The 27,483-nt window shown below is 45.9% G+C and overlaps 1 protein-coding gene across 4 annotated transcripts in view; it reads left to right on the plus strand.

Annotated features, from left to right (window-relative positions):
• The first annotated feature begins 4,493 nt into the window (after positions 1–4,493).
• SMOC1 (SPARC related modular calcium binding 1) overlaps positions 4,494–27,483 on the plus strand; it is a 157,109-nt gene continuing 134,119 nt past the window's right edge. For 3 of the 4 annotated variants that reach the window (XM_045448136.1, XM_045448137.1, XM_045448139.1), the window contains exon 1: positions 4,494–4,860. In XM_045448136.1, the coding sequence (XP_045304092.1) occupies positions 4,762–4,860 (99 nt within the window). In that variant the 5' untranslated portion in view covers positions 4,494–4,761. The remainder of the gene's footprint in view (positions 4,861–27,483) is intronic. The other variant, XM_045448138.1, reaches the window with a different exon arrangement.

The following is a 27,483-nucleotide window of genomic DNA, read 5'->3' on the forward strand; positions in this document are numbered from 1 at the left end:
GAAGACAAATACCATATGATTTTGCTCATATGTGTGGAATTTAAGAAACAAAACAGATGAACATATGGGAAGGGGGAAAAAAGAGAAGAGATGGAAATAAACCACAAAAGACTCTTAATGATAGAAAACAAACTATGCGTTGACAGAGAGAGGGGTGGGGGATGGGCTAGATGGGTGATGGGTATTAAGGAGGGCACTTGTGATGAGCCCCGGGTGTTACATGTAAGCGATGAATCGCTGAATTCTACTCCTGAAACCAAAATTGCACTGTATGTTGACTAACTAAAATTTTAATTAAAAAAAGAAATAAAGTTCTTAACATAAAAAAGAAAGGTAACTCTTTGGGGACATGGATGTTAACTTATTGTGGTAATCATTTTATATACATACATATATCAAATCATTGTGTTAGCACAATACTATTCATCAACTATATTTTAAAAGAGTCTCTGTGTCTGGCCTTAAGCCTCTTAATATTTTTCGTCATGACAGAGTCGCACATGCAGAGGTACAGGAAAGGCACCAACTGAACACTCTGAACTCTCTTGCATTGTCCATGGTTCTTTTGGTTGGCAACTCCAGGTATCACAATGATGATAGCCCCTGTTGTTAACTGTCTCCTGGATTCTTCCTTGGTCACATAAACCCTGAGTTTTAGCCGGACAGCTGTGCCCACCTCAAATTAAGGTTACCTTTTTTTTTTTTTTTGGTAGCTAGATGTGGTCATTTGGATACAATAAAATGGGAGAGGGGCATTCTCTTCTTTTACCCATTTTCCTCCCCGCTGACTAGAAAAGAGGTGTGATCGCTAGAGCTTATGCAGCCATCTTGGACTTTGAGGCAGAAGCTGCTTATTAAGAATGACAGGGATGCTAGAAGAAACCTGGGTTAGAGGGAGCTACCCTCGACTTTGAAGGGAGTTTGTGTACGAAAGAGAGAGGTAAGCCTCCAAATTGTTTAAGTCACTCTAATTCCTTTTGACATGTCTGTTTCTCCAGCTTCATTGAGGTATAATTGGCAAATAAAATTATAAGATATCGGAAGGGTACGACATGATGATTTGTTATATGTATACATTGTGAAGGTTTTTTCCCATCAGCTTAATTAACATATCCATCACCTCACGTATTTACCTTTCTTTCTTTAAACCCAAGATTCTTGGTGTCCCAGGTTTCTCGGTGCAGCAGTGTATGTGAAGAGCCCAAGACCTCGGACACAACTCACCTTTTCCTGTTGGTAGCTGTTGCCACAAGGGAAGCAAATATAAATCAAGGTATATTTATATTACAGAAGCACTTTTCTCCAAAGCCCCGTTCAAGACCTACCTTCTCCATGAGGCCTTCCCTGCCCGCTAGGTCCCCCAAACACATTGCTTTTAAATATCCGTTTCCAAGTATCTGTCTGCTTTGTGTTTTAAATTAGATTGTAATTTCTCAGAGGGCAGGGCGTGCGTCCAAAGATTCCTCATAATAATGAGCATGGTACAGGGGCACAGGAGGAGAGGCACCAAACTGCTTGTTAAAGTAAATGGAAATGAGGCAAGGCAAGACTCCTCTGGATTATACAGAAACACAGATAGACTTGATAGGCATCCGTAGCTAGTACTAAATATTTGAGGCCCTCGGGCTTCAATATGAGATATAAAGTATTATTTTTCTTCTACTGAAATATCCCCTTGCAAATAGAAGTCCCAGGGGCAAGGGGTATGGCTGAAACTGGACAGACCAGATGCCAGAATAGCTAGATTTATTTTTGGACCCTAAGCCTGGCCTCCAGGGAAAGAAGGAACTTGTCAATTTCACTTTTTTGCTTGGATCAGAAGATTGAGCCTGGCAGAGAGACGCTGTTTGGGACTAGTAGTTCTCTGGAATTTCTAACCTTCTCTGGGGTTGGGAGGAGTCGGGAGAAGAAAATGCATCATTTGAATGATGGCCATGGTTACGACAGGGCCTGCATGCCAACCGGAGGGAAAGAAAATACTTGCTGAGCAAAGTAACTGGAAAGCAGTTGCTCATATTTTAAACTGAGCTACATGGTTGAAATCCAGAAAATGTAGACTTTTGGACCAGCAACCGCTTGGAAATAGGCTTTCTGGCTGGAAAGCAGCATGTGGTGTTATGGATGAAAAGGACGATTGCAATGCCTTTTCCCTGCGTGCATTGTGCTGCCAGATACTGGGGGCCATTGCAGGCGTATTTACTTACTCCAACAGATTTCTCAATAATTCCAGCAACGGAAAGAAGTTGACCAGCTCGATGGTGCGCACAAGGCCAGGTGGTAGAGTCAGAACAAACCTGTCGGGCCGCTGAGCCCAAAGATAACATTTCCGCCCTGCCGACCCCTGCTAGGCAAATACATGGGGCACACGGAAATTGATATAAGGGCTGCATGAGGCACAGCAGTACTGGACAAATGTCACAAGTCCAGCTGGGGCCAATCCCCAGGATGCCAGGTCACAGAGGCTGTTTCCAGGCTCTTCCCCAGAAGCTCAGCGAAGCTCGAAAGTGTCAGGTCCTTTGCAGATCGCTCAAGAAATTCCCAGTGTGCACTCAGGGAACACCGAGCCCTATGGCATTTGAGACTGGACACTGTAGTCACCACATGACAGAGACAGGATTAGAATCTGAACACCTGGCCTTGAATCGTGGATGGAATTGAGCAGCCAAATGAGGGAAGAAAGTCACAATCTCGTGGCGTATCAATTTACTCACCGGTAAAGTTGGATCTATCTCACAGGATCATTCTGAGGATAAAGTGAGATGAGGCATTTGTCTTGCCCTCTTCTTACGCTAGATGCGCTATTTCTCACTTAACCATCTCCTTAGATCCCAACAACTCATGAAGTAGGGACTATTTTCATTCCCATTTTACAGAGGGGAAGACTGCACCCCAGACAAGGAAACTGACTTGTGCAAGGTTATGCCACTAGGTGGCAGACCCAGGATTTGAACCCATCCTGTCGGAAAGCCTGTCTGACCACTGTGTTATTTCTCAGCAGAGGAAGACAGGCAATTCTCTTAGAGATGTTCTTCACTTTTGTTTGGAGAACCACGAGCACTCCGTTACAGTTCCAGCATCCAGTCTCGGCTGTTTTATCTGAGGGCTCTGGGGAGAGTGTAAGTCTATTAAGTAGGGAGTGGTATATTCAGGTTTGCTCTTTGGAAGGATGCAGGGTGGAGGCTGGATGGGGGCAGGCAAGGGGAATGGGCAAAACTGAACGCAGGGGCTGGACGGGAAGCACGTTCACACAGTCCGGGAGAGAAGGTGTAAGGGAGCAGAGCTGACTCTTGTTAGGACCTCTAGGCGCAGACAGGGAGGAGGAATTAAGCTCTGGTGGTGCCGCTTCCCGTCTGGTTAGAGAAAAGATTCCCTCCTCATGAACAGAGTGGTCTATACCAATGGAAGTAAACACTAAGGGTTGTACTCCACACAAAAAGAGAAACCGGGGTTCTCTTGGGTTGAGGGTAGTGGATCATCAGGCTCCATTCGAGGAGCTGGTGTGAAGCAGCTGGGACTGTTCCCAAGATGGCCCTTTGGGGACCACCCTGGGGAGAGCCCTCCAACATCCGCTGGACCCTGTGTTGTGCTATTATCTCCAAGTGGGCTGGGCACCCAGGAGAGGTCTCCTCTCCCCACTCTGACCCAGCCGTGGGGTCTTTGCACCCACAGACCCCTCCCCGTCAATACTTTTTTCTTCTGCTCCCCCACAGAAGAGCCCTCCTCTGACTTCCTCCTTCAGGACTCCTAGGCCACAGAGTGGCTGCCCCTTGGCCCTCCAGTCCAAGGCAGGGAGCCAGGAGGCCTGGAGCCACCACAGGGCCACAGGTGGGCATTACCCCATACCCACTGGGGCCCTCCCCAGTGGGCAGATGCCTAGGACCCACTTCACCTAATATCCTCGACACTTCTCTGGGGGAAAATGCTGTAGGACTTGGGGTGTCACCCCCTCGAAGCTTCTCTGAAACAAATGAATGCACCCATTCCCCACTCCCAACGCAAGTCACAGCCTGGCCTGCGTGGGCCACCTTCTCGGTTGTTCTTGGTGTTGATGCGGCGGGGAAGCAGATTTCTCAGCTCGTCTGCGCCCTAGTATCCTCATCAGAAAAGGGGGGCTAGGAGTATTTTTCCCTTATTTTACAGGCCTGTTGTGACAACTCGTGGGCTTATGATGAAAACTACACGTGCTTAAGGCATGATTTTTAGCCGGGTGGGCATGCTGGGAGTTGGGGCTGCCGGAGCTCTCCGAGGCTGCCTCAGACAGAAGGGCCGAGAGAAAGTTCCTCTCCCTCCCAGCCTCTCCGGGAGCCGACTCTGGCACAGCAAGCGGGTGTCGCTCCTCAGCGGGGTTGACCGCAAGCCGCCCCTTTTCCCGCTCTCTCATTGGCTTTCACCTGCCAAAGGGACGGCTGCTACGGGCCCCTCGGCCCGTCAATCAGGGCCGCCGGGCTCCGCCCCGCCCCTCCCGGGGGTTTATAACGGGAATTCCCATGGCCCGCGCTCTGGCGTCCAACCTGCTGCTGCCGCGGCCCGGCCGAGCCGAGCGAGCGAGCGCTGCGCGCAGGGCACACGCTCGCGCTCCAGCTCCCTTCCCGGGCGGTTCATGACCGCGCGCTCTGAGCGCAGCCCCGCCAGCCCCGCCGCCCCGCCGCCCGCCGCCGCGAGGGCCCCCGAGGGAAGGAAGGCAGGAAGGCAGGCGCGGCCGTGCGCCCCGCGGAGCCCGCGCCCCCCGCCCGCAGCCGGCTGCCCGGCCCGGCTGGCACCATGCTGCCCGCGCGCTGCGCCCGTCTGCTCACGCCCCACTTGCTGCTCGTGTTGGTGCAGCTGTCCCCGGCTCGCGGCCACCGCACCACGGGCCCCAGGGTAAGTGCGCCCCCGGCCGCGCGCCCACCTGCGGAGGGAGACTGAGGTCCCTGGCCCACAACCCTCGGGGCTGGGGGAGGGGGGAGGAGGTATCGCCCCCCCCCCCCCCCGCACCTACCACCTAGTCATCGCGGGCTTCTGGGCGAAGTTGCTGAAATAAAAATTTCTCCCGTTCTCCCCCACCCCCATCCTTTCTTGCAGCGCCGACTCTGCCTCCCGCCTCCCCCCGAACTGTCACTGGTGGGTTTTCTTTCCCGGTTTCTTCTCCCAGGGCATTTTGCTCCGAGCGGGTGCCTCCTGCGTCCGAAAGAGGCTCGCTCTCCGCTCCAGTCGGCTGCCCTGTGGTCTCACGCTGCGCCCGGTCCGGGTCCCAGAGCGCTGGCGTTCTTGGCAGGCGGCGGGGGGGGGGGGGGGGGGCAGCTCTGCCTGCAGAGTTTTAGGTTACCCGAGAGCCACACAAGGACCTTGTGTTGTTGTTGTTTTAAAAAGCGATCGCTGCTCGTAAAACCCACAGCAGATAATTTTAATGTTCCCTCCTGTTGGGCACAGCCCGGGAGGAGGGGTGGAGGCGCGGGGAGGGGGGGGGCTGTGGAGAGGAGCCGCGCAGTGTTCGAGTCTCTTCCCCTGGCTGCGAGGCTGGGAGGTTGAACTACTTGTTGAACCTTGGTCTGATTGGAGTCTCTGAACGATACGAAACGTGCCAATTCTGTGCACAGGACAGGCTGCCCAGGGCATTGTAGAATCTCCTGGAACTGACCGCATTGTGTTCATTGCTGGCCTCGATTATTGCCCCCCTCTCCCCCCAGTTGGTCTAATGATGGATTCCGTTGCCTTAAAAAATGTACTATTAAACCCGGCGACTCATTTGATCAAACTTAATCCAGGCGATCTCTGGCCAAAAAGCAGTGTATGTCAGGGCGGTCTCTCAGGATAGCTGCTTGCCTCCGTGGGTAGCCTGAGTGTCCGTGTGCAAGTAGCCGGGATCTTTGTGAAAACAAGGTTGGCTCCTTGACCAGCGCGTGCTTTCCTGGATATCTCCGGGCCTAGCCCCCTTCCCACCTGTTCAGATTGCAGGTTCTTTATTCGTAACTCTTGCTGTATGGGAATCATCTTTATAGCTGTCGTGTGTGGAGGAAAAAAAGCCTTGCAAAGGTTGACAAGCTTTAATGACTGCCCAGATGCTGGCTTGCAGAGGTGGGGAGCCCAGCTATCACTGTGAGATCAGATTTGCAGCCACTTAGGAAAGAAAAGTGTTTGTCCCCGTGTTGGGCCGGCCCTTGCTTTTATGACCAGATGTGCAACAGCAGCAGTTAAGGTGCGGCAGATTAGATCCAGGGCGTGTCATAAATCCTCGACAGCAGGCATTCCCGAAGCTGGGGCAAGTAAGGGCTCCGGGAGGGACTTTTATGGATGCAGATGAGGATGCCTTTTAAATGAAGCTGCTTGGTTTGATATTAGGGCTCGCAGCTCTTAAACTCCGAGGTCAGGAGAGCCACAGCGTTCCCTCCAATAATTAGGAACAGTCAAGACAGAGACGCAGAGCAGAGCGCCCGGACTGAAATCTGGATGCCCGCCCACATGAGAGGCCCGGAGACAAATGGTGGGGGGCTGGTTTGCTGCTGGGCATGTCTAGCATCTCAAGCCATATGGCTTTCCTTCTAGAACTGCCTTCTGAAATTGGAGGAAGCAACTTTTAGGGGAAAGCTAGGGACTTCAGGGGAAAATAGGGACATTGGTTAGGTTTCCCTCCAGCTTCTTTAGTTTAAGAATTTGATAGGCATGATGAAACAAAGCAAGAACTGTAAATAGGCTTATGTGTATCCCAGCTGCATTCTCTGTCTCTTTCTCTCTCCCTCTCTCTTTCTCTCTCTCTCTCTCTCTCTCACACATACACACACACACACACACACACACACACACGTTTAGAAAGTACCAAGGGGAAGCTGTTGTTTTGATCGTGTGGTTACTTGGGTGCATTTATGGGCAACAATAAGAGCTGTCATTTAGGAACGCTAGGGCTGGCACCTTCCATGATGGCTTACGCTTGTAAGAACAAGAAGGTGAGTCTTTTTAGTGCCCTTTTTGCAAGTGAGTCTCGGGGAAGCTCAATGGCTGGCTTGAAACACTCGTGGTGCATATGTAGTGCTGGAAACCAAATCCCAGTTTTTTATGGATTTACAGGTGGTGTGCTTTCCCTGCCACGGAGCAGCTGCAGGGAGTGCTCAGGGAGTGCTCTCCTGCTCGTGGTGCCCTTCCTGTTAGAGGAGGGTGGCTCAGTGAGACAACACTGAGCCCAGAGGCAGCAGGGGAGTCTGTAAGAACATGCTGATAGCATTTCTTGGTGTCCGAATTGCTAAAGGGTGATGTCTTTGAGTTTCAGCCTAGCCCCAAAGTCGCCAGCTCCCCTCTGTGGCTTCTCGGTGGCCTGAGAGGTGTGGCTCTGGTTGCTAGTGGCAGTATCACAGGAGGAGCAGAAACATCTGGCTTGTTGCAGTATTCCCTTGGGCACCCCTGGGTCTCTTCCGTTAATCTTTTGAGTGACAGAGGCTTAAGGATTGGCATCTTTTCCAGCTGGCTTTCTAGGAAACCGAGAGCATGCCCTTTGGGTTTAACTTTATCTGGCTCACTAATTGAGCTCCCTCGAGGCCTAGACCCCAATCCTTGTTCCCTTATGTGCTTCCTGCCTTCATAAAATTCCTGACATTTGTTTGACTCTGGAAACCGACAGCTATCAAGTATCAGATTGGAGGCTATTATGTAGGAAGCACCTGATTTTTTGGTCTCTGACTTCTGAGCAGCCCCTTGGCTACCTGGGACGCTGGTCAGGATCCTTTTAATTACCAAGGAGGCAGCCATTTCTTTAATCCTGTACAATTTACTGAAAATGTTTCAGGGCAGGATGGGATGGGGGAGGGGCTCTCCCAGGCTGCGAGAGTCTGGCTGATGGTCAGGCCAAGTCAACTGCCTGTCTTTGTCTAAGCCTCTGTCTGCCCTGGAAGACCAGGAGCTGGGTGAGGGCGGGAACTGGGCCCATCTTCTCTGCTGGTGCATCCCCAGAGCTCAGCACAGGGCCAAGTGCCTGGTGGGGATGGACTCTGGTGGTGTTGATGGAAAAAACAAATACATTCAGATAGTGCATGTTTAACAGCATTCTACGGGTTCCACTTTCTTAGCGCTTAGCATGACCGGAGGCAGGAAGTAGATTTAAGAAGTTTGAAAATAGGAAAAAAAATGGGAAGGTCCAGAAGCCTGAGCAAGGAATTTGATTTCTTAGTTGTTTTATGTATATTATTTGTTCTCTCTGCCCTCGCTGGCTTGTTTTGACCTTCAAAACCTGACTCCTGTGTGACTCTTCAGGCACTTTACCGCAGACCCCCTTTTGGTGAGAATTGGTCACTCTTACCTTCGACCGACTCCTGTTCACCCAAGTGAACCAACTTTTGCCTTGCTCTCATTGAAACCTGAAATTGGTTACTTCACAAATGATTTCCCCCCATTTGTAGGCTTTTGTGCTTTGTTTAAAAATTAGTAAGTGTGGTGGATATGTGAGGTTTGGGGGAGGAGAGACTGAGCAAACAGACTTGGATGGGGGACAGGCTTTGGCTCCACCCTCACTCTCTTTTCTATCTTGCATTTGCCAAATGTGAAGCAGCTTCTAGACCGTTCCCTTCCATTTGACCAATCTGTCTCAGTGTCTGGACCGGGGTGGGTCCTTGTGTCTGTGTAGACACCCTTCTTATTATTACTTGTGTGCCTGACAGGAACCTTTCTTTCCCACCTGGAGGATTTATCCAAGATGCTACTCATGTGGTAGGCAAAGAACACGACAGAAACATTTTGATAGAGGTGACATGGGAAATTTAAAGAAACCAAATTGAGAAGGACAGGAAGAGGAAATAATCATCTTAGAAACTATAGGAAATGTTATCAAGTGGAAAGCATTTTGATATTATCTCATTATCTCCCAGGGTTGAAATTCCCATTTCTTAGGGCCCAGCAATTCCACTCTGAAGTACATATGCCCAAGAGAAACTCGTGTCCAGAAGGGGACATTTGCAACCTTCTTCATAACGCTATAAGCCTGGAAAAAGCCCAGATGCCCGTGAGTTGGAGGACAGATGAACTGATGCCCGCACACAGTGGAGAATTACGCTAAGGCAAAACAAATGAGCAACAGTGACATACAAAACTATGGACGAACCTTGGGAATATGACATGAATGTAAAATATACCAAAAGATGGAACATGTTATGTTTCGTAAGCTCAAAAAGAGCTAAAATTCAAGGGAAAAAAAAATCTCTTAGAATACTTAGAGCTACAATACTGCTCTATGAAAAGAAAAGCAAGGCAATGCTGGACATGGGGCTCCGGGTGAAGTTAGGGGGAGCAAGGGGTTGGAAACCATATGGCCGGGGAAACCACACAGTGAGTGTAAGTTAGTGTCAGTAGGCTACCTTTAAGGGGAGGGAAGGATGGGTTTGAAGGTATTTGTCCATTAGTAAAGAGGAGTGGCTGATTAAATGAAAGGTGAAAGTGGTCCCTGTGTAGACCAGTGCTGAGTGTCATGAACCAAACTTTATGGTTCATTCAATTCTTGGCACCTGTGATCAGACAGACAAACAAAAAGTTCCCAGACTAGGAACTCCTATCTTGCCTCCTTCTGTTCCACCGCAACCCCCCCCGCCCCCATCACTCCAGATGTGCATGGCCCTACCTAAAATACCACACTGGGGAGTGATTATTGGCTTTCGTTTCAATTTTTGGCCGGTTAGACCCAGAGCAGGCCCAGGCCCTGGCATCAACATCTCCATCAGCTGGCCAAAGGGCTCATTTGTAAGGCTGAGTCGGCAGTGGGCAGTCTTCCCTCTCCCTTGCTCAGGGGGGATCACCCCTGTACATCTTGAGTCCTCAGCCCCGCAGAGGAGAAAAGTTCACTAGCTGATGCTTGGGTCAGAAGCCTTACTTGCCAGTGGAGGGCTGGGGAGGTGTGTTTCTGGTTGGATGCCTGTCTGCATTCTGGCCTCCTCCCTCACCCCTCTGGCAGAGGCTGGGGGAGGGGGGGCATGGCCTTGCTTAGCAGGTACAGGGCACCCTTTCTCTCCCGACCACATAGAGATCTATTGTTTAAGCAGCCAAGTTCCTGGCATTGCTGGCGGGGTGGGGGGGGGGGGGTGGTGGTGGTTGTTGGAGGGGAGGGAATGTCCGTGTGGAGTCTCCCTCCTTCCTCGTTTGTCACTGCGGGGCTGTTTGGGAGAGGACAAGGGTTGAGTTGCGGATGAGAAATCGATCAGAGCTGCTTGCGAGGCCTGCCAAACAGGGTTAGCATTGTACATACATGCTCTGCACGCATCCAGAGTCGCTGAGGGGATAGGAAAATCGGATCTCCAAGAACACTCCCAACAGCCCCATAAAGACCCCAAAGCAACATAGGTCATTATGGCAATTAATTGGATTTCCCTTTGCATCTGACATCATTCTAAACTCAATTGCTAGATCACAAAATAATCTTACCTTTGGCAGAAATCTAAGCTTGTTAGGTGTGGAGCCCTGCGTATTTCCCAGATGTAGATTTCAGCCTCCTTTTTTTGGGAACCAGAATGGGGCAGCCTCTGCGGAACAGGAAAGGCCCCTGGGGCGGGTGGTGGGGGGGGAAGCTGGAGCTTCGGTACAGCCCCTCCCCTGATTGGGGAGGACAGTACTGAATGAGGTTGGGGGGGTTGGGCATGCAATGTGTCAGGTGCTTTGTAACCTGACAAATACACCACACATGTGAGCGGCTCTGTCCCTCCTCCTTAAAAACCATTTCACAGGGCAGCGTGGATCTGATTCAGAAAAGGGCTGAGTGTCCCTTTTTTTTTTTTTTTCAAGTATTGACAGTGGAGAAAAACTGGACCTACTTCCCAGAATAGTTTATTTTTAGGACCAGATAAGCATCTCTAGGACAGTGCTGGGAGTTTTAAGTAGGTTTGTGGATGTTTATTGTGTATCTGCTCTTGAAGAAGTCTGCAGAGCTTCTGGGGAGAGGGCACAAAATAAGATAGATAGTAAGTCGAGGGGTGAGGTGGAGAGTGTTGTGGCAGCCCATGAATTGTTCCCTCAGGGGACAGTGCCACTGACCAGCTCGGACACAAGGACTTCCCACTGTCAGCAGCCCTGCCCAGTAGACCTTTTTGCCAGGATGGTAATGTTCTGTATCCACACCGTCCAATATTAGACACATGTGGCTGTTGAAGTTTAAAATTTTTTTTTTTTTAACGTTTATTTATTTTTGAGACAGAGAGAGACAGAGCATGAACGGGGGAGGGGCAGAGAGAGAGGGAGACACAGAATCGGAAGCAGGCTCCAGGCTCTGAGCCATCAGCCCAGAGCCCGATGCGGGGCGCGAACCCATGGACCGCAAGATCGTGACCTGAGCCGAAGTCTGACGCTTAACCGACTGAGCCACCCAGGCGCCCCCGTTGAAGTTTTAAATGTGGTTAGCACAACTGAGGAACTGAACTTTTAATTAACTTGGTATCAGTTAACTTAAATTTTAATGTTCCTAGCCACAGATGGCTAGTAGCTATCCCGCAGGAAGCGTATCGGTCTCTAGCCATCGTGCCCAGCCTCGCGTCCTGCTGGATACTACCACGTGTCCCAAAGCGCGGCCTCACCGAGCTCCATTGCATTTCCTAACCTTTCCTTTCCTTCCCATCTCTGTCTGCCAAAATTCTGCCTGTCATTTGAAAGGCTCAAAGGGCTCCACACAGCCCTCCCAGGCTGGCCCCAAGCAGAGTTCTGTATGCACCCTGCACTTTGCTTTCCCCAGGGGCAGTGCGTGTCCCCATCTGCCTTGTGTTGCAGCCGGCCACATGCAGGAAGGTGGTGCGGCAGCCTCAGGGCAGGCTTTGAAGGTAGACAGACCCAAGTTTGACTCTGGCTCTGCCACTGTGATCCCGAGCTAGTAATTTAACTTCCTGGGTCCTCAGTTTCCTGATTTGTCCTGTGGAGGCCATAGCATCTATGTCCAGGGTGGCAGGGAGGATGCTAGTGGAATGTCACAAATACCACAGACATTGGCTTAAGTAACACTCATTTCTGGAGCTCGGAAGTCTGACGTGGGCCTCAATGGGCTAAAAAAGCAGCAGAGCTGAGTTCTTTCTGGAGGCTGTAGGGGAGAGAATTCATTTTATTGCCTTTTCCAGCTTCTGGAAAGTGCCTGCATTCCTTGGCTCATAGCCCCTTCTATCTTCAAATCCAGCAATAGATGACCAAGTCTTTTCCATGCTTCCATTTCTCTGGTTGTGACTCCTCTGCTTCCCTCCTCCCCACCCAAGGACTCTTACAATTGATTGCACTGGGTCCCTGGTGCAATCCGGAGTCGAGATGTTCTCCTCATCTTAAGGTTAGCTGATTAGCAATCTTGATTGCTCTTTGCCATGTAACATACCATTATTAAGCCTAGGACATGGGCATCTTTGGGGGGCCATTTTTCTGCTTACCACATTCATTAAGGGTCAAATACAATGCCTGGCTTACACAAGGTGCTTGATAAACAGGGTCCCATTACAACGATCCACGTGTATTAGTTTCTTTCCTTTTAGAGTGGGAGTCTCTTAATGGTGGAGTTGTTTAATTTTCTTTATAGACTCCATCCTGCCCAAGAACACGTGCTTGGTAAATGTTCATTGAATAGTAGAATTTTCAATAAATGTAGATTGTTTCTTTCCCCGAAAAGATATATTGAACAGTAGAAAAAGTAAACTGCAAATCAGAATATTTGATCCTGTTTGTGCAAAAAAAAAAAAAAAGTTGGTTTGTGTATAAAAAAATCACATAGATTGTAAGTCATGTGACTAACGGTGACCATCATAGAGATGTTACATTTCTATGAGATGTCTTTTAAGAATTATTTAACTAGTTTTGTTTATAATGAGCATTTTTTAATCTTAGAGGACAATAATAAAGATGAAAACATTCCAAACCTGTCTCAATGCAGCCCAAATCCCCTTGGATTCAGTATACATCTGACAGTAAGTCTGTGCTCATTTGGGGCTGATTTTCAGGTTTCGTAACTACTAAGACCAGGCCTCCTATTCATTTTCAGCAGGCTTTGAACTCAATCTGCTTTAAAGGAGAGTTTCCAATTAACCTTAGCAGGACATAGGTATAAAATGTACTTATTGCTGCTGGTGGGAATATAAATTTGCACGATCACTTCGCAGCACTGACCTTTTAATTTTACTCTAATATATGCCCTAGAGAAATGTGCTTAAACATATACCAAGACCCATATGTAAGGACGTTCATAGCAGCATTGTTTGGCAACAATAAAAAATTGGAAACCAGCTAAATGCCCTTCGACAGGAGACTAGAATTATGGTATATACAAGGGGTAGAATACTACACGGTACCAAAAATGGCTGATCTATACTCATTATTGTGGATCGATTTCATCATCAAAATGTTGAGTGAAAAAAGGCAAAATGTACAAAAACACATACATTATGCTATTTATATAAAGGACAAAGCATGCAAAAATGATACATTGTTTAGGAGTGCATGCCTATGTAAAAAACGCATGAGAAAATTAAGGGCAATGATAACTTTGAAGCTCGGGTTAGTGATTACTTAGGTGTGAGGCCAGGAGGGTGAGTGACACATTGGAGGGGACATGGAAGGCGCCCGTTGAATTGGTAATATTTTCCTTTTTTTTAATTTTTTTAATTTTTTTTTTAATCTTTATTTTGAGAGAGAGAGAGAGCACCAGAGTGCGAGTGGGGGAGGAACAGAGAGAGAGGGAGACACAGAATCCGAAGCAGGCTCCAAGCTCTGAGCTGTCAGCACAGAGCCCAACGCAGGGCTCAAACTCACGAACCCATGAGTTCATGGCCTGAGCCGAAGTTGGATGTTTAACCGGCTGAGCCACCCAGGTGCCCCAGTGTTTTCCATTTTTAAAGTAGGAGGGAAGTACATGGGTTTTTAAATTCTGTTTTGTATGCATTACATGATACATAATAACGTTTTCTAGAAAAGATAAAAATGTATTTGGATACATCACAACAAAGTTTTAAGAGCAAATAATAAAAGTGATGCTTCTCTAAGGGGTCCTCTGTTCCAGGGTGCTGATCACACTTTTCCTTTCCCCTGAAGAACATGTTCGGGGACATTGAACCAAGCATACAGCCTCCCCTGCCTCCTTGTGTTGCTGGCCACCTCCCTCCTGCCCCCCCCCCCCCCCCCCAGGGCCCTGAGGCCACGCCTCCCCACAGCCCAGGGCCTGGTGCCCGTGTGGTTCCTTCTCCCTGCTGGTTCGTCCTACTGTTCTGCCTGTTGTCCTTGCTGTCCCTGGATGATTGGAAATGAGGTTGATCATTTTCTCAAATTTACTGGTCATTAGCTTAGGGCTGCCAGAGTTGACAAATAAAAATACTAATATAGGATTACCTAAATTGTAAATTGCATAAATTTGAATAATGGAATTGAATAATATAATGTAAAATAATATAAATTATAGAAATTTGCATTCAGATAAATAACAAATAATGTTTTAGTGTAAGTATGGCCCAAATAAAAACTTATTATTTACCTGGAATTGTTTGTTTTTAAATGTTTATTTATTTTGAAAGAGAGAGAGAGAGCATACACATGTGTGCACAAGGGGCAGAGAGAGAGGGAGAAAGAGAAAGGGAGAGAGAGAAAGAGAGAGAGAGAGAATTCCAAGCAAGCTCCATGCCAACACCACAGAACCTGATGTGGGACTTGAACTCACAAACCATGAGATCGTGACCTGAGCCGAAACCAAGAGTCAGATGCTTAACCGACTAAGCCACCCAGGTGCCCCTGGAATTGTTTGTCATTCATCTGAAATTCAAATTTAATTGGGTATCTTGCATTGTATCTGGCAATCCTACATTAACTTCTTTTCTTTTGGGAATCATCTGTCCAGATCTTTTGCTAATTTTAAAAACAACACTGGTAATTTTTTTCCCTGCCTCACTGGCTGACTTGGAAGAGATTTTTTGTTTGTTTGTTTTTTAATTCTAAGGATATTAATCTGTTTTTCTGTCATGTCTGGCAAATGCCTTTCATTGTGGTAAGACTGTGGTTTCAATCTACTAAATTTTACATCTTTATGGTTTCTATCATCTTTGGGATCAGGATGAGAAGAAAGGTCTTCCCCTGCTAAGATTGTAGAAATTAAGGTGAGTAAGTTTCTAAAGATGCACAAGCAGTGTGAAATCCATCACACTGGTCATCGATTTAATATTTGATAGGGCTTTATATAGTATTTTCTGTGAACTAAACTTCTTTATGTAACCCTATGGAAAGAGCACTCATATTTCGGAAATTCCCTATAATATTTGGAAAGAAGATGTGTCACCTGAAAATATTTTATCCAAGGTAATTACTTGGGGAAATTTATATAAAAAGTGTTACTTTGGGTAAGCAGACTATCCTGGAAAAGACAGCAGGGTTTTGGCAAAGAATTTGGACTCTCCTTCATCTTTGGATTTGTTCCATTCATTTAAAAAAACTTTTCCTTATTATGAAGACTTTCAAATATACACAAAGAGGAGAGAGTAGTATAACGAATCCCATAGAATGTACACACAGATTCAATAACGCACGACTCCTGGCCAATCTCGTTTCTTCCACCCATCCCCCCAGGCTCCTGTTCAGATTATTTTGCAAGTCCAGACATTATATTTTTATCATCTGTAAATATTTTCAAATCTATCTGTAAAAGACAAAGATGTTAAAAGAAACCTACCCACAGTACCGTATCACAACCAAAGAATACTAATTGCTTAATACAGGTATTTCCCATATTTGGACAGTGGGCATTCGGCCACTTTGCTTTTTGGAAAGACTTGCAGTGGTACCGGTTTTTGCTAACCGACAGAAATCCCAGGAGGATTTTTGTCCTCACAAAAAGAAGGCAAAAAACGAAAGTAGCGTTTAGTGTTTGTTTTGCAGCCAACCCTTCTAGAGGCAGGGTGCAGCTCCTTCCCCGGGAACCACACTCAGCATCTCGGCATCAAGCCACCAGAGCTTTGAACTCTGTCTGTGAGCATCTTGCTTTATCTCAGTTTATTCTGTGCATCCGTTAGCACGATGTGTCCTAAGGTATCAGAAAAGCCTGAGAGGTTATTTTTTGGGTCTGGGAATGCTGAAGAACTTTTCCACATAAATTACTAGTAATTGCTTCTCCACTTTTTGCCTTTTCTGTTTATGAGATGTTTCATAGGAAGGCTCTACTTTGAGATAGCAGGGGAAACCTGTATAATATAATCCAATCAACATTCAAATCTTCCTGATTATCTCTTAGATATGGTTTTGTATTTGTTTGCATCAAGATCCAAAGAAGGTCCACATATTGGTTAATCTGTATCTTAAATCTCTTTTAATCTGTGAGTTTCCCCTCTGTCTCCTTTTAATTTGTAATTTAGTTTTGAATCAATAGGTTGTTCTAGGGTTTTCTATACTAGATTTTATTGACTGCATTCCCATAGTGTTGTGTAACATGTTCCTCTATCCCTTATATTTCTTGTCCTGTGATAGGTAGATCTAGAGACTTGATCAGGTACAGATTTGATATATTTTTGGGCAAGTATACTTCATAGGAGTTGGTGTGCACTTCCATCAGGAGGCATATAAACATCTGTGATATTAGTATCATTTGGGGGATCCATTAATTTATTAGGAGTTGTCACTGATTTTTAAAAAAATTTTTAAGTGTTTATTTTTGAAGGAGAGAGAGAGAGCACGAGTGGCAGAAGAGCGGGGGGGGGGGGGGGGGACACAGAATCCAAAGCAGGCTCCAGGCTCTGAGCTGTCAGCACGGAGCCCAACATGGGGCCCCAACTCACAAACTATGAGATCATGACCTGAGCTGAAGTCAGACGCTCAACTGACCGAGCCACCCAGTCGCCCCGAGTTGTCACTGATTTTTAAAAAATGTTTATTTACTTATTTTGAGACAGAGACAGAGAGAGTGAGAGGGGGAGGGGCAGAGAGAGAGGGAGAGAAAGAGAATCCCAAGTAGGCTCTGCACTCTCAGCCCAGAGGCCGACATGGGGATCAAACTCACAAACTTGAGATCATGACCTGAGCCGAAATCCAAGAGTCAGACGCTTAACCGACTTAGCCACCCAGGTGCCCTGAGTTATCACTGGTTTTTAGACAAATAACAGGTTAAGCTGAAAAAGGCTTCTAAGTTTTGTGTGGCATTGCGATCTCTCTTGGGTCTGGTGTTGCCTACAGAGAAAGCATTGGTGCCAATGTTCTCTTTTCAGCACTGACCTGACAGGGAGGCTGTGTGTGACTGCAGAGCCCTGAGAGGGACACTCTGCCCTGAGTTCTTGGTCGGTGGTCTAGGAAGGAGAATCTTCCTGGTTTCTAGCAGAAGCAGTAAGAGCATGAGCCGGTTTTACTCTCTAGTGTCTTTAAAGTGTAATCATAGATCAGCTTTGTGTATGATCATCGGTATGTACACATCAGTTAGGAGTTTAAAAGAACTGATAACTACGTTTTGAACTGGCTTACCCAATGAAGGTCCAAGGTGGGTTTCAGGATTGGTTTGATTCAGCAGCTTATTAATGCTGTCAGACGTTCCCCTCTGCCTTTTGCGTTGTCTGTTTAATTTCAAGCCTGGATTTTCATGGCGGCAGAATTGCTGCAACGATTCTACACTTCTTATCTAAACATCCTACTTTTTAGACTACAGAAGAGAGAATTGACTTCAAGTAGCCCTTTCACAAAAGGGAATGAAGGTTGCTTCATTCCTAGATGATGTTAGAAAATTTTTGCTGTTAGCTTATCCATCTAAATTGGATCGAATGCCCATTCTTTTCACCAGTCCCTTCTGCCGGGAGATTGCCATGCTGTGCGTGACTTAGGTCTAGGTTCCTTAGGGCGGTTACTGTGGAAGGGTAGGAGACAGTATACCCATTTCTGGAGCTGGGGTTCAGGTTTTTCCTCTTCCGTCCCCCTGACCACATGACTGCACAAGTGGGGGAGTGAGGGGGATGTGAGGGCAGCAGGCACAGTGTCCACTTTGGGATTTGTAGCATTTGGAACCAGCAGAGTGGTGGGGTAGGATGTGTGGTGAGAAGTGTGCTGGGCACTGATGGTCACAGCCCAGCAAACGGGGAGCTCCCCTATTACAGTGGGATCAGTTCCTTCCTCTATTATAGGGAGATTAAATGACTACGGGCACAGATGTTCCGAGATTAGGAGCTGATAGGAAAAAGGGAACGTAGGAAAAATTTGGACACTTCCAGGGTAGGATAAATAGGCCAAATGAAGAGGATTCCAGAAGGCTTCCCAAATGAGGTAAGCTTGATGGCTGAGTCCTACAGTGGGAAGAAGTCTCAGGGACGCTTTTCTTTTATGCATGGGGTGAGACCTGTCCTCAGCCCACACAGCCAACCAGGGTGGCAGAGCCAGAGCCAGAACCCAGATCCCTGCCTTCTTGCTCTGTGACTTTTGCATTTAAAGATGCCCTGGAGAACTTGGGAAAGTGGCAAAGGTCCAGCCAAGGGGAGGAGATAGTTTGAATGCCAGTAGAGGATTGTATTTCTGAGTTGCCTTTGGCCAGCTCACCGATTAACATGTGGCCCAAAACTCAGGACAGGTGGCAACTTCACCATTCTTGCCATCTGACTGTTGGCGTTATCATATCTTCCAGTTCATAGGGCTCTGGTTTCTCAGCCCCTGAAAGAGATGCATTCCTGGTTTCAGCAAATGCTGAAAGTTTTAGGTAGGAATGTGCAGCAGAGCAGACAGAACAAGTAACCAGTGATATAATGTGAAGAAGTAAAGGTTGAGCTTGGTGTAAGACTCTTAATGCTTGTTAATAGCAATGCAGTCAGTGCAGACATGGACGGAGTCAAATGGTCTGGAGTATAGGAAGCATGTTTTATGGTTGGTACAATATTTTCTTTTTTTTATTTAAAAAAAATTTTTTTTAACGTTTTATTTATTTTTGAGACAGGGAGAGACAGAGCATGAACAGGGGAGGGTCAGAGAGAGGGAGACACAGAATCTGAAACAGGCTCCAGGCTCTGAGCTGTCAGCACAGAGCCCGACGCGGGGCTCGAACTCACGGACCGTGAGATCATGACCTGCGCCGAAGTCGGCCGCTTAACCGACTGAGCCACCCAGGCGCCCCTGGTTGGTACAATATTTTCCTGGGAGGCCTTTTTAAAATCAATATCCAGTTTGAGGGTTGAAGTGGAAATCCTTTGTATTTGTTGAAGAGGGTTTGAAGGTGCCTAGACACTTCGATGGACACGTTCTCCTTGCCTCTTGGACAGTGACTTCAGAAAACCTTAGGGCAGATCTGGGGCTGCACTGGCCCAGGCGACCTGAAGGTATGGGGTGAATGGAAGACTGGATGCTTCATTACCTGACTTGACTTCTCTTTGGCTTTGAGGATCACGTCCTCACTTGTGTTGGTATGTTGTTATAAATTCTCTCCATCAAGATAGAGGCCTACTGAAAGATGGGGCCCACAGCCCGGGCTCCATGTACTGCTGATTCCCAGCTTCTAACTTTTCTTTCCCTCGAGCTACATCTACCTTGAGAATGAAATGCATTGCCCATATCGTTGCTAGGTGGCGAGAGAAGTCTGAGCCGTGACTATCCCATGAGTTGTTGGGAGCTTTCTTGCCCATCGAGAAGGCAGCATAGCACAGTGCTTTGGGGCCAAAGAGACCTGGATTAAGTTCAAGGCCCAGTGCTTTCTTGCCGTGTATGCTTGGGCAGAGTAAGCTCCGACCTTCAGCTCCCTCAGCTGTAAACTGAAGATTATATCTGCCTCATTGGGTCATTGTGGAGCTTAAATGAAATAATGGCAGGATGCTCAGGAGATGTTAAGTATTTGTAAAAATAATGGCTGTAATGGGAAAGTGTGAGAGATTCATAGAAGGACCCCAAATTGTTTTGTTTCCCTTAGCTTTCCTCCTTGGAATGAAAGCCATAAAGCCCATCAATATGGGGAAGATTTCAACTCTGTGGTTCTATTATCTTTTGTTTAAAATGAAACTAGTCGTGTGTGTGTGTGTGTGTGTGTGTGTGTGAGAGAGAGAGAGAGAGAGAGAGAGAGAGAGAGAGAGAGAGAGAGAAATCAAATTCCTCTCCTTTCCCAACCAGACACAGGTCAGGAGGACTCTCTCAAATGGGGGAGAGATGCTCTTTGGTGTGATCTTTCTCCATTTGCTCTGTGACCATTTCTTCTCCTGCCGGCAACTAGACACACTCTGCTTCCTAAAATCTTCCTTCATTTTCTCTTTCCCTGGATGGGAGGTTGTTTTCCTGGGTTTAGCATCTGAAGGAAGCTTGAGTGAGCCTGATCACCTTTCCTATTTTCTCTAAGACCGTGGGAGGCAGTCTTGCTGTTAGGAGACAACTGGAGGGCCATGTCTCTGTGCCCTTCTTGTACCTTCTGGGCTCAGGGGTCAGGCTGGTGACTGCCCAAGATGTTCCCAGATTGGATCCCCGAGACATTGCCCCCAGGAGCCAGGGGAGTGGTGCCAGATTTCTCTGGAGCTCCTCTTCCTCTATTCCTGGGCCAGCCTTTTCCCTTGGCCTGAGTTGGAAAGCCAATCCCAGCAGGGCCTGTGGGTGGGCCCAAACCCGATCCCCCAGGCTGCTTTTAGAACAGCATTTCAGAAAGGAAAACTCCTGGCTGTCAGCATGGCTTCCTGGAGGGATAGTTCCAGATAAGGTGGCTTAGGCCGTCGGCATATACTTTTTCTCCCTTCTAAATAGTTTAATTTATGTAATTATTTTTTTTATATTATTTTAGAGAAAGAGAGAGAGAGCGCACGCATGAGTGGAGGAGAGGGGCATAGGGGGAGAGAGAAAGAATCTCAAGTGGGCTCCACACTCAGTGTGGGATCACGACCTGAGCTGAAATCAAGAGTCACGTGCTCAACAGACTAAGCCACCCAGATGACCCTCCCTTCTAAATAGCTTAAATTGATATACTTGGACCATTGACATTTAAAGTGATTACTGGTATAGTTGGGTCAGTATCTACTATATTTGTTTAGGTTTCTATTCCTTCTTCCTATTTTTGGTTCCTATTTTTGTCTTCCACTCTTTTTCTGCCTTCATGCTTGTAATTGAGTATTTTCTGTGATTCTTTTTTCACTCATTTTTTAGCCTATCAATTATACTTCTTTTTTTTTTTAACTTTTTTTAGTAGTTGCCTTAGAGTTTGCAATATACATTGGCAATGAATTCAAGTTCACTTTCTTTCTTTCTTTTTTTTTTTTTTTTACAAAACATGTTTGCTTATTTATTTTTAAAATTGCAGTATAATTAAACTGCACTATTATATTAGTTTCAGGTGTACAACATCAATCAACAATCGTATACATTACTCAGTGCTCCCCGTAGTAAGTATAGTCCCATCTGTCACCAAACAACCTTATTACAATATTATTTCTTGACTGCATTCCCTATGTTGTACTTTTCATCGCCATGACTTATTTATTTTGTAACTGGAAGTTTGTACCTCTTCAATTCTTTTTAATGTTTTTATTTATTTTTGAGACAGAGAGAGACAGAGCATGAGCAGGGGAGGGGCAGAGAGAGAGGGAAACACAGAATCCGCAGCAGGCTCCAAGCTCTGAGCTCCAAGCGTCAGCACAGAGCCCGACGTGGGGCTCGAACTCACGGACTGTGAGATCATGACCTGAGCTGAAGTCGGACACTCAACCGACGGAGCCACCCAGGCACCCCTGGAAGTTCATACCTCATAATCCACTTTATCTATTTCACCCTCCCCCGCCTGCCTCCCCCTTCTGGCAACCACCAGTTCTTTCCCTGTGTTTAAGAGTCCTTTTGTTGTTTGTTTGACTCTTTTCTTCTTTGTTCATTTGTTTTGTTTCTTAAATTCCACACATGAGTGAAATCATATGGTATTTGTCTTTCTCTGTTTGACTTATTTCACTTAGCATAATACTCTCAAGGTCCATCCAAGTTGTTGCAGATGGCAAGATTTCACTCTTGTTTATGGCTGAATAATATTCCATATATATATTATATATATACCACATCATCTTTATTCAATCATCTGTTGATGGACACTTGGGTTGCTTTCATATGTTGGCTATTATAAATAATGCTGCAGTAAACACGGGTGCATATTTTTGAATTAGTGTTTTCATTTTCTTTGGGTAAATAACCATTAGTGAAATTACTGGATCGTATGGTAATTCTATTTTTAATTGTTTTGAGGAAACTCCATACTGTTTTCACAGGGACTGCATCATTTTACATTCCCGCCAACAGTACGCAGGGTTTCTTTTTCTCCACATCCTCGCCAACACTTGTTATTTCTTGTCTTTTTGATTCTAGTCATTCTGACAGGTGTAAGGTGATATCTCATCGTGGTTTTGATTTGCATTTCCCTGTGATAAGTGATGTTGAGCATCTTTTCATGCGTTGGTTGGCCATTTGTATGTCTTCTTTGGCATAATGTCTATTCAGACCCTCTGCCCATTTTTAATCAGATTGTTTATTTTCTTGGTGCTCAGTTGTTTAAGTTCTTTACATATTTTGGATACTAACCCCTTATCGGATCTATCATTTTCAGATATCTTCCATTTCGTAGACTGCCTTTCCATTTTGTTGATGGTTTCCTTTGCTGTGAAAATCTTTTTATTTTGATGTAGTTCCAATAGTTTATTTATATTTTTGTTTCCCTTGCCTGAGGAGACATATTTAGAAAATTTTTTTCTAGAGCCAATGTCAAAGAAATTGCTGCCTACATTTTCTTCGAGGAGTTTGATGGTTTCAGGTCGTACATTTGGGTCTTTAATTCATTTTGAGTTTCTTTGTAGGTGTGCTGTGAAATAGTGGTCCAGTTTTATTCTTTTGCATGTACCTGTCCCGTTTTCCCAATCCCAAAATCCACTTTTAAGTTTCATTCTACTGCTTCATGGGCAGGGTCAGTACCTTAAAATAACAAAATATCCCTAATTCTTCAATCCTGGCTCTTGTGTCATTGATGTAATTCATCTCACTTATACATAAGGTATAATCATTGAATACGTTGTTGTTATTGTTTTGAACAAAGTTACATGTTAGATCAATTAAGAGTAAGAAAAAAAAGTTTTCCTTTTTTAGTTTTTAATTTATTAATTTTTTTTTTTTTTTTTTTTTTTTAGAGAGAGAGTACGTGTGAGTGGGGTAGAGGGGCAGAAGCAGAAAGAGAGAGAATCTTAAGCAGACTCCACGCTCAGTGTGGAGCCCGATGTGGGGGCTCAATCTCACCAGCCTGGGATCATGACGTGAGCTGAAATCAAGAGTCAGATGTTCAACTGACTGAGCCACCCAGGCACCCTGAAAAAAAATTTTTCCTTCTTTAATGCTCTTTCTTTCTTTATGTAGGTCTGAGCTTCTGACCTATATCCTCGTTCTTTTCCCTGGAGAACTTCTTTTAACATTTCTTATAAGGCTTGTCTGCTGGCAACAAATTCCCTTAGTTTTTTTTTTTTTTGTCTGGGAGTCTTTACTTCTTTACTTTTGAAGGATAATTTTTCAGGATACAGAATTCTAGGCTGATGGATTTTTCCCTCTTAACAACACTTTAAATATTTCACTATGCTATCTTCTTGCTTGCGTGGTTTCCAAGGAGAACCCCAATGCAATTCTTATTTTTGCCATTTTATAGTTAAGGGTTCCTCCCCGCCCCGGCTTCTTTTAAGAATTTTTCTTTATTTTTGATTTTCTGCAGTTTGAATATGACATGCCACGGTGTAGTTTTTTTTTTGCATTTATCCCGTTTGCTATTCTCTGAACTTTCTGTGGTTTGATATCTGACATTAATTTGGGGAAAATTCTCAGTTATTATTGCTTCAAATATTTCTTCTGATCCTTTCTGTCTTTTCTCTCCTTCCTGTAATCCTGCTACATGTATGTTACACCTTTTGTACTTGTCCTATAGTCATTGGATATTCTGTTTCTTTTTCCCCTGTCCTTTTTTCTCTTTGCTTTTCTGTTCTGGAGGTTTCTCTCTCTCTCTCTCTTTTTCTTTCTTTCTTTCTTTCTTTCTTTCTTTCTTTCTTTCTTTCTTAATGTTTATTTTCTGAGAGAGAGAGAGAGAGAGAGAATGAACGGGGGAGAGGCAGATAGAGTGGGAGACACAGAATCTGAAGCAGGCTCCAGTCTCTGAGCTGTCAGCACAGAGCGCGATGCAGGTCTTTGAACTCATTACCGCAAGATCATGACCTATGCTGAAGTCGGACGCTCAGCTGAGCCACCCAGGCGCCCTCGCAGTTTTGGAAGTTTCTGTTGATACATCCTCACGTTTAGAGATTGTTTCCTCACCTGTGTCTTGTCTACTAATGAGCCCACCAAAGGCATGTTTCGATGTATGTCTAAACCAATATCACATTGTATGTCAATTATACTTCAATAATAACTAAAAAAGGCATTCTTCATTTCTGTTACCGTGTTTTTGACCTCTAGTATTTCTTGTAGATTCTTCTTTAGAATTTCCACCTCTCTGCTCACATTACCCGTCTGTTCTTGCGTGTTGTCTACTTTTTCCATTAGAGCCCTTAGAATATTAATCATAGTGCTTTACAATTACTGATATCCTAATTCAGACATCTCTTTCATTATCTGAATTTGGTTCTGATGGTAGCTCTCTCTACAAATTATGTTTTTTGCTTTTTAGCAAGCCTTGTAATTTTTTTTATTGAAACCAGACTTGATGGATTGCATAAAAAGAACTGTGATCAACAGACCTTCAGTGATGTTGTGGTCAGGTGTAGGGAGTTGGGAAACATTGTGTTGTCCTATGATTAGATCTGTCTTTTAGTGAGCCTGGACTTCTGGACTGTGAACTTCATATGTGTGTCTCAGTGTTTTCCTCCCATTGGATGGGGTAGGATGGCTAGAGCAGGCTGGAGTTGGGTATTTATTTTCCCAGCTCAGGTTGATTAGGCTCTGATAAAACCCCAATAAGTGAGGCTCTGATTAAATGGTTTCTTTTGATGGTAGGCCTTGTCAAAAAGAACTGAATGCTCTGGCTATTTCATAATGGCTGTGCTCCCTGCTGGAAGCACGGGAGATTTTTCTTTGATAATCATTGAGACCCTGGTACATTGTTCTTGCCTCTCCCCAACACCCAAAGGCTCTTTCTTCGTGTTAATTGTGAAAAACCGATAACCGGGTGCTCCCCAGTGCTAACATGAGTTACACATCCCAGTGAAGAGTGCTTGTCTGTCCCTGTGCTCACCATGCTTCCTGGTCTAATGACCACATACCACAATGGCCTGGTCCAGTTCATGGAACCTTCAGCCACGTCAGCCTGTAACTGGGTGTCAGTAACAACATGTTGGCCTCTTCTCTGAGGAGCCGAGACCCAGCGGTTGAGAATCTTGTTACATCCTCAAAGAGAATATTTCTCAAAGGGTCTATTTCCTAAAGAATAGTCCGTAGCTCACCTGAGATGTTGCGGGGTCCAGGAATGTGCATTTCTAAAAAGTACTGCAGGTGATTCTCATGCATACTCTAGTTTGGGACTTTTTTAGGCTAAAATTATAGAAGGGAATAAAATCTATCAGGCAAGGCCTGGACCCAGGGCCTATGCGAACTGTGACTTTCAAGAACGTAAATGAATTCAAATTCCACTTGCTTTCACTAATGGCTACTTACATATATCAAGACAAGCTCCCTTGGAAGGAAGGGAGCCTCTTGAAGCCTCTGGCCTCTTCTTTCCCAGATGTTTTGCTCATATTTGAGGGTAGAAAAGCATCTCGTTTTGGGGTTAGAGCCATTTGTGTACTGACAAGAAGTTGAGCATTGTAACTGGGTAGCTGCAGTTCTAAAAGGGTGACGTCCAATTCCATGGAAGACCAAGCCTTTAGGGCCATGTGAACCTGCTATACCATGAGATGAAATTTAAAATGAAATTTCTTTCCCCAGCCCCTTGTCCCATACTCAGGAGATATCCGGTGAGAGGAAAATGAGCGCTCCAATGCAAATTAGTATGTTGGAGTCCAAGAGCTTCCAAAGAGTTGGATTGCTAGTTGGATTGCTCCATTAACCATCTTTGCCTCTCCTGTAGCTGGGGGCTTTGGATGTGAGCACAGCTCTAGGCAGGGACGTTGTGATTCATTCTCTCAGCCATTTATTCATTGATGAGTTGGCCTTTGATAGGGCTGTAGGAGGCAGGAAGGAAATTGTTTGCATCTGATCTAGAAAAACCACTAAGTTAGAAGACAAAGCATTGTGATTCCTATCAGGGAGGGGTGTCTTCAGGACCAACGTGACAAATGTCAGAGAAAGGATAGCTGTGGCCAGATGGAAGAATTGTGCAAGTGCTCATTGCAAAAGGCTTTGTCCTAATTCTTTGTTTTTCAAATGCACAACAAACTGTTCAGTGGTCATGTACCACCCCACCGGGAAGCTGGGGCTTGTCAGCTGGCAAAGTTGTGTGATGCGTTGGGAGTGAGAAATTCAATGCATTCTGTAGTGGTTGTTTGCCCCGTCACCATCCTGAGAAGCCTATTATAGTAAACATCTGTTGTTTTGGTCTGCCTAATATCTATTCTCTCTTTTCCGGTAATAAAACCTCTACTTTCTTTAGGGGAAAAGCCCCTCTCTCACTCTCAGTCCCCATAGCTTAGGTGGACTGATCCCACTTCCGAGTCGCAGGGTAGGTGTGTGACCTGGGCTTAGTCAATCAGTGTGTGCTTTCTGTCAGGTCAGGGATGCTCCGGTGACCCAAGCTGGGCCAATGAATTCAGGTTTGGGACTCTGAAGTGCAACTCCTAGGGAGGAGAATGTCTGGGGTTGGGACACTGTGAGGAGGTAGGGCCGTGGTGGTTGGTGGTCCCTTGGTCACTAGGAATGAAAAGCTCACAAAGGTGAGCGAGGAAAGAGACTGGTTTCTGATAATATATTGTGAGCATCTGGCTGTAGCTATACCGACGCTCCTTCGTATCTGCCATTACATGTGCCAGTAACTTCCTGTGATAGATTCAATATGGCCACAGTTTCTTTGTGACTCCTTTCATCAAGGGGTGGAGTCTGTTTCCCCATCTCTTGAACTTGGGCTGGGCTGTGACTTGCTTTGCCTCATGGAAATTGGTGGGAGCAACACTGATTTCTGGACACTGGGCCCCAAGGAGACTTGAAGCTTATGCCTTCACCCCTTTGGACCTCTGTCCCAAGGCCACCATGTAAGAAAGTCAGTCTACTAGAGGACAAGGGGCCATGGATAGGAGAGCTGAAGCACCAATCATGAGTGCCAATTGCCTAACATGCCCTTGAGACCATTTTGGACCTTCCAGCCTAATTGACCTTCCTGCTGAATGTAGCTGCATGAATGAGCCCGGGAGAAGCCAGCAGAGGAAACTTTCAGTCTGTCCACAGCATCAGAAGTTGGTATTTTAAGCCACTAAAGTTTGGAGCGGCTTGTTACGCACCAATGCGTAGCTGATACACTCCTCTTTTGGCTTAAGTCAGTTCGATTTTATTTTCTGTCATTTGCAACAGAGACTGCTTTGCAACAGTTCTGACCGATACACTTATGTAATATACCGAGCCTTAGCGGAAGTATACCTTTGCAGAACTTCTTCCTACCTGTGCCACGGGGGGCAGTGAGAACAGCAG

Source organism: Leopardus geoffroyi, chromosome B3, assembly GCF_018350155.1.
Source record: "Leopardus geoffroyi isolate Oge1 chromosome B3, O.geoffroyi_Oge1_pat1.0, whole genome shotgun sequence".
Lineage (NCBI taxonomy): Eukaryota > Metazoa > Chordata > Mammalia > Carnivora > Felidae > Leopardus > Leopardus geoffroyi.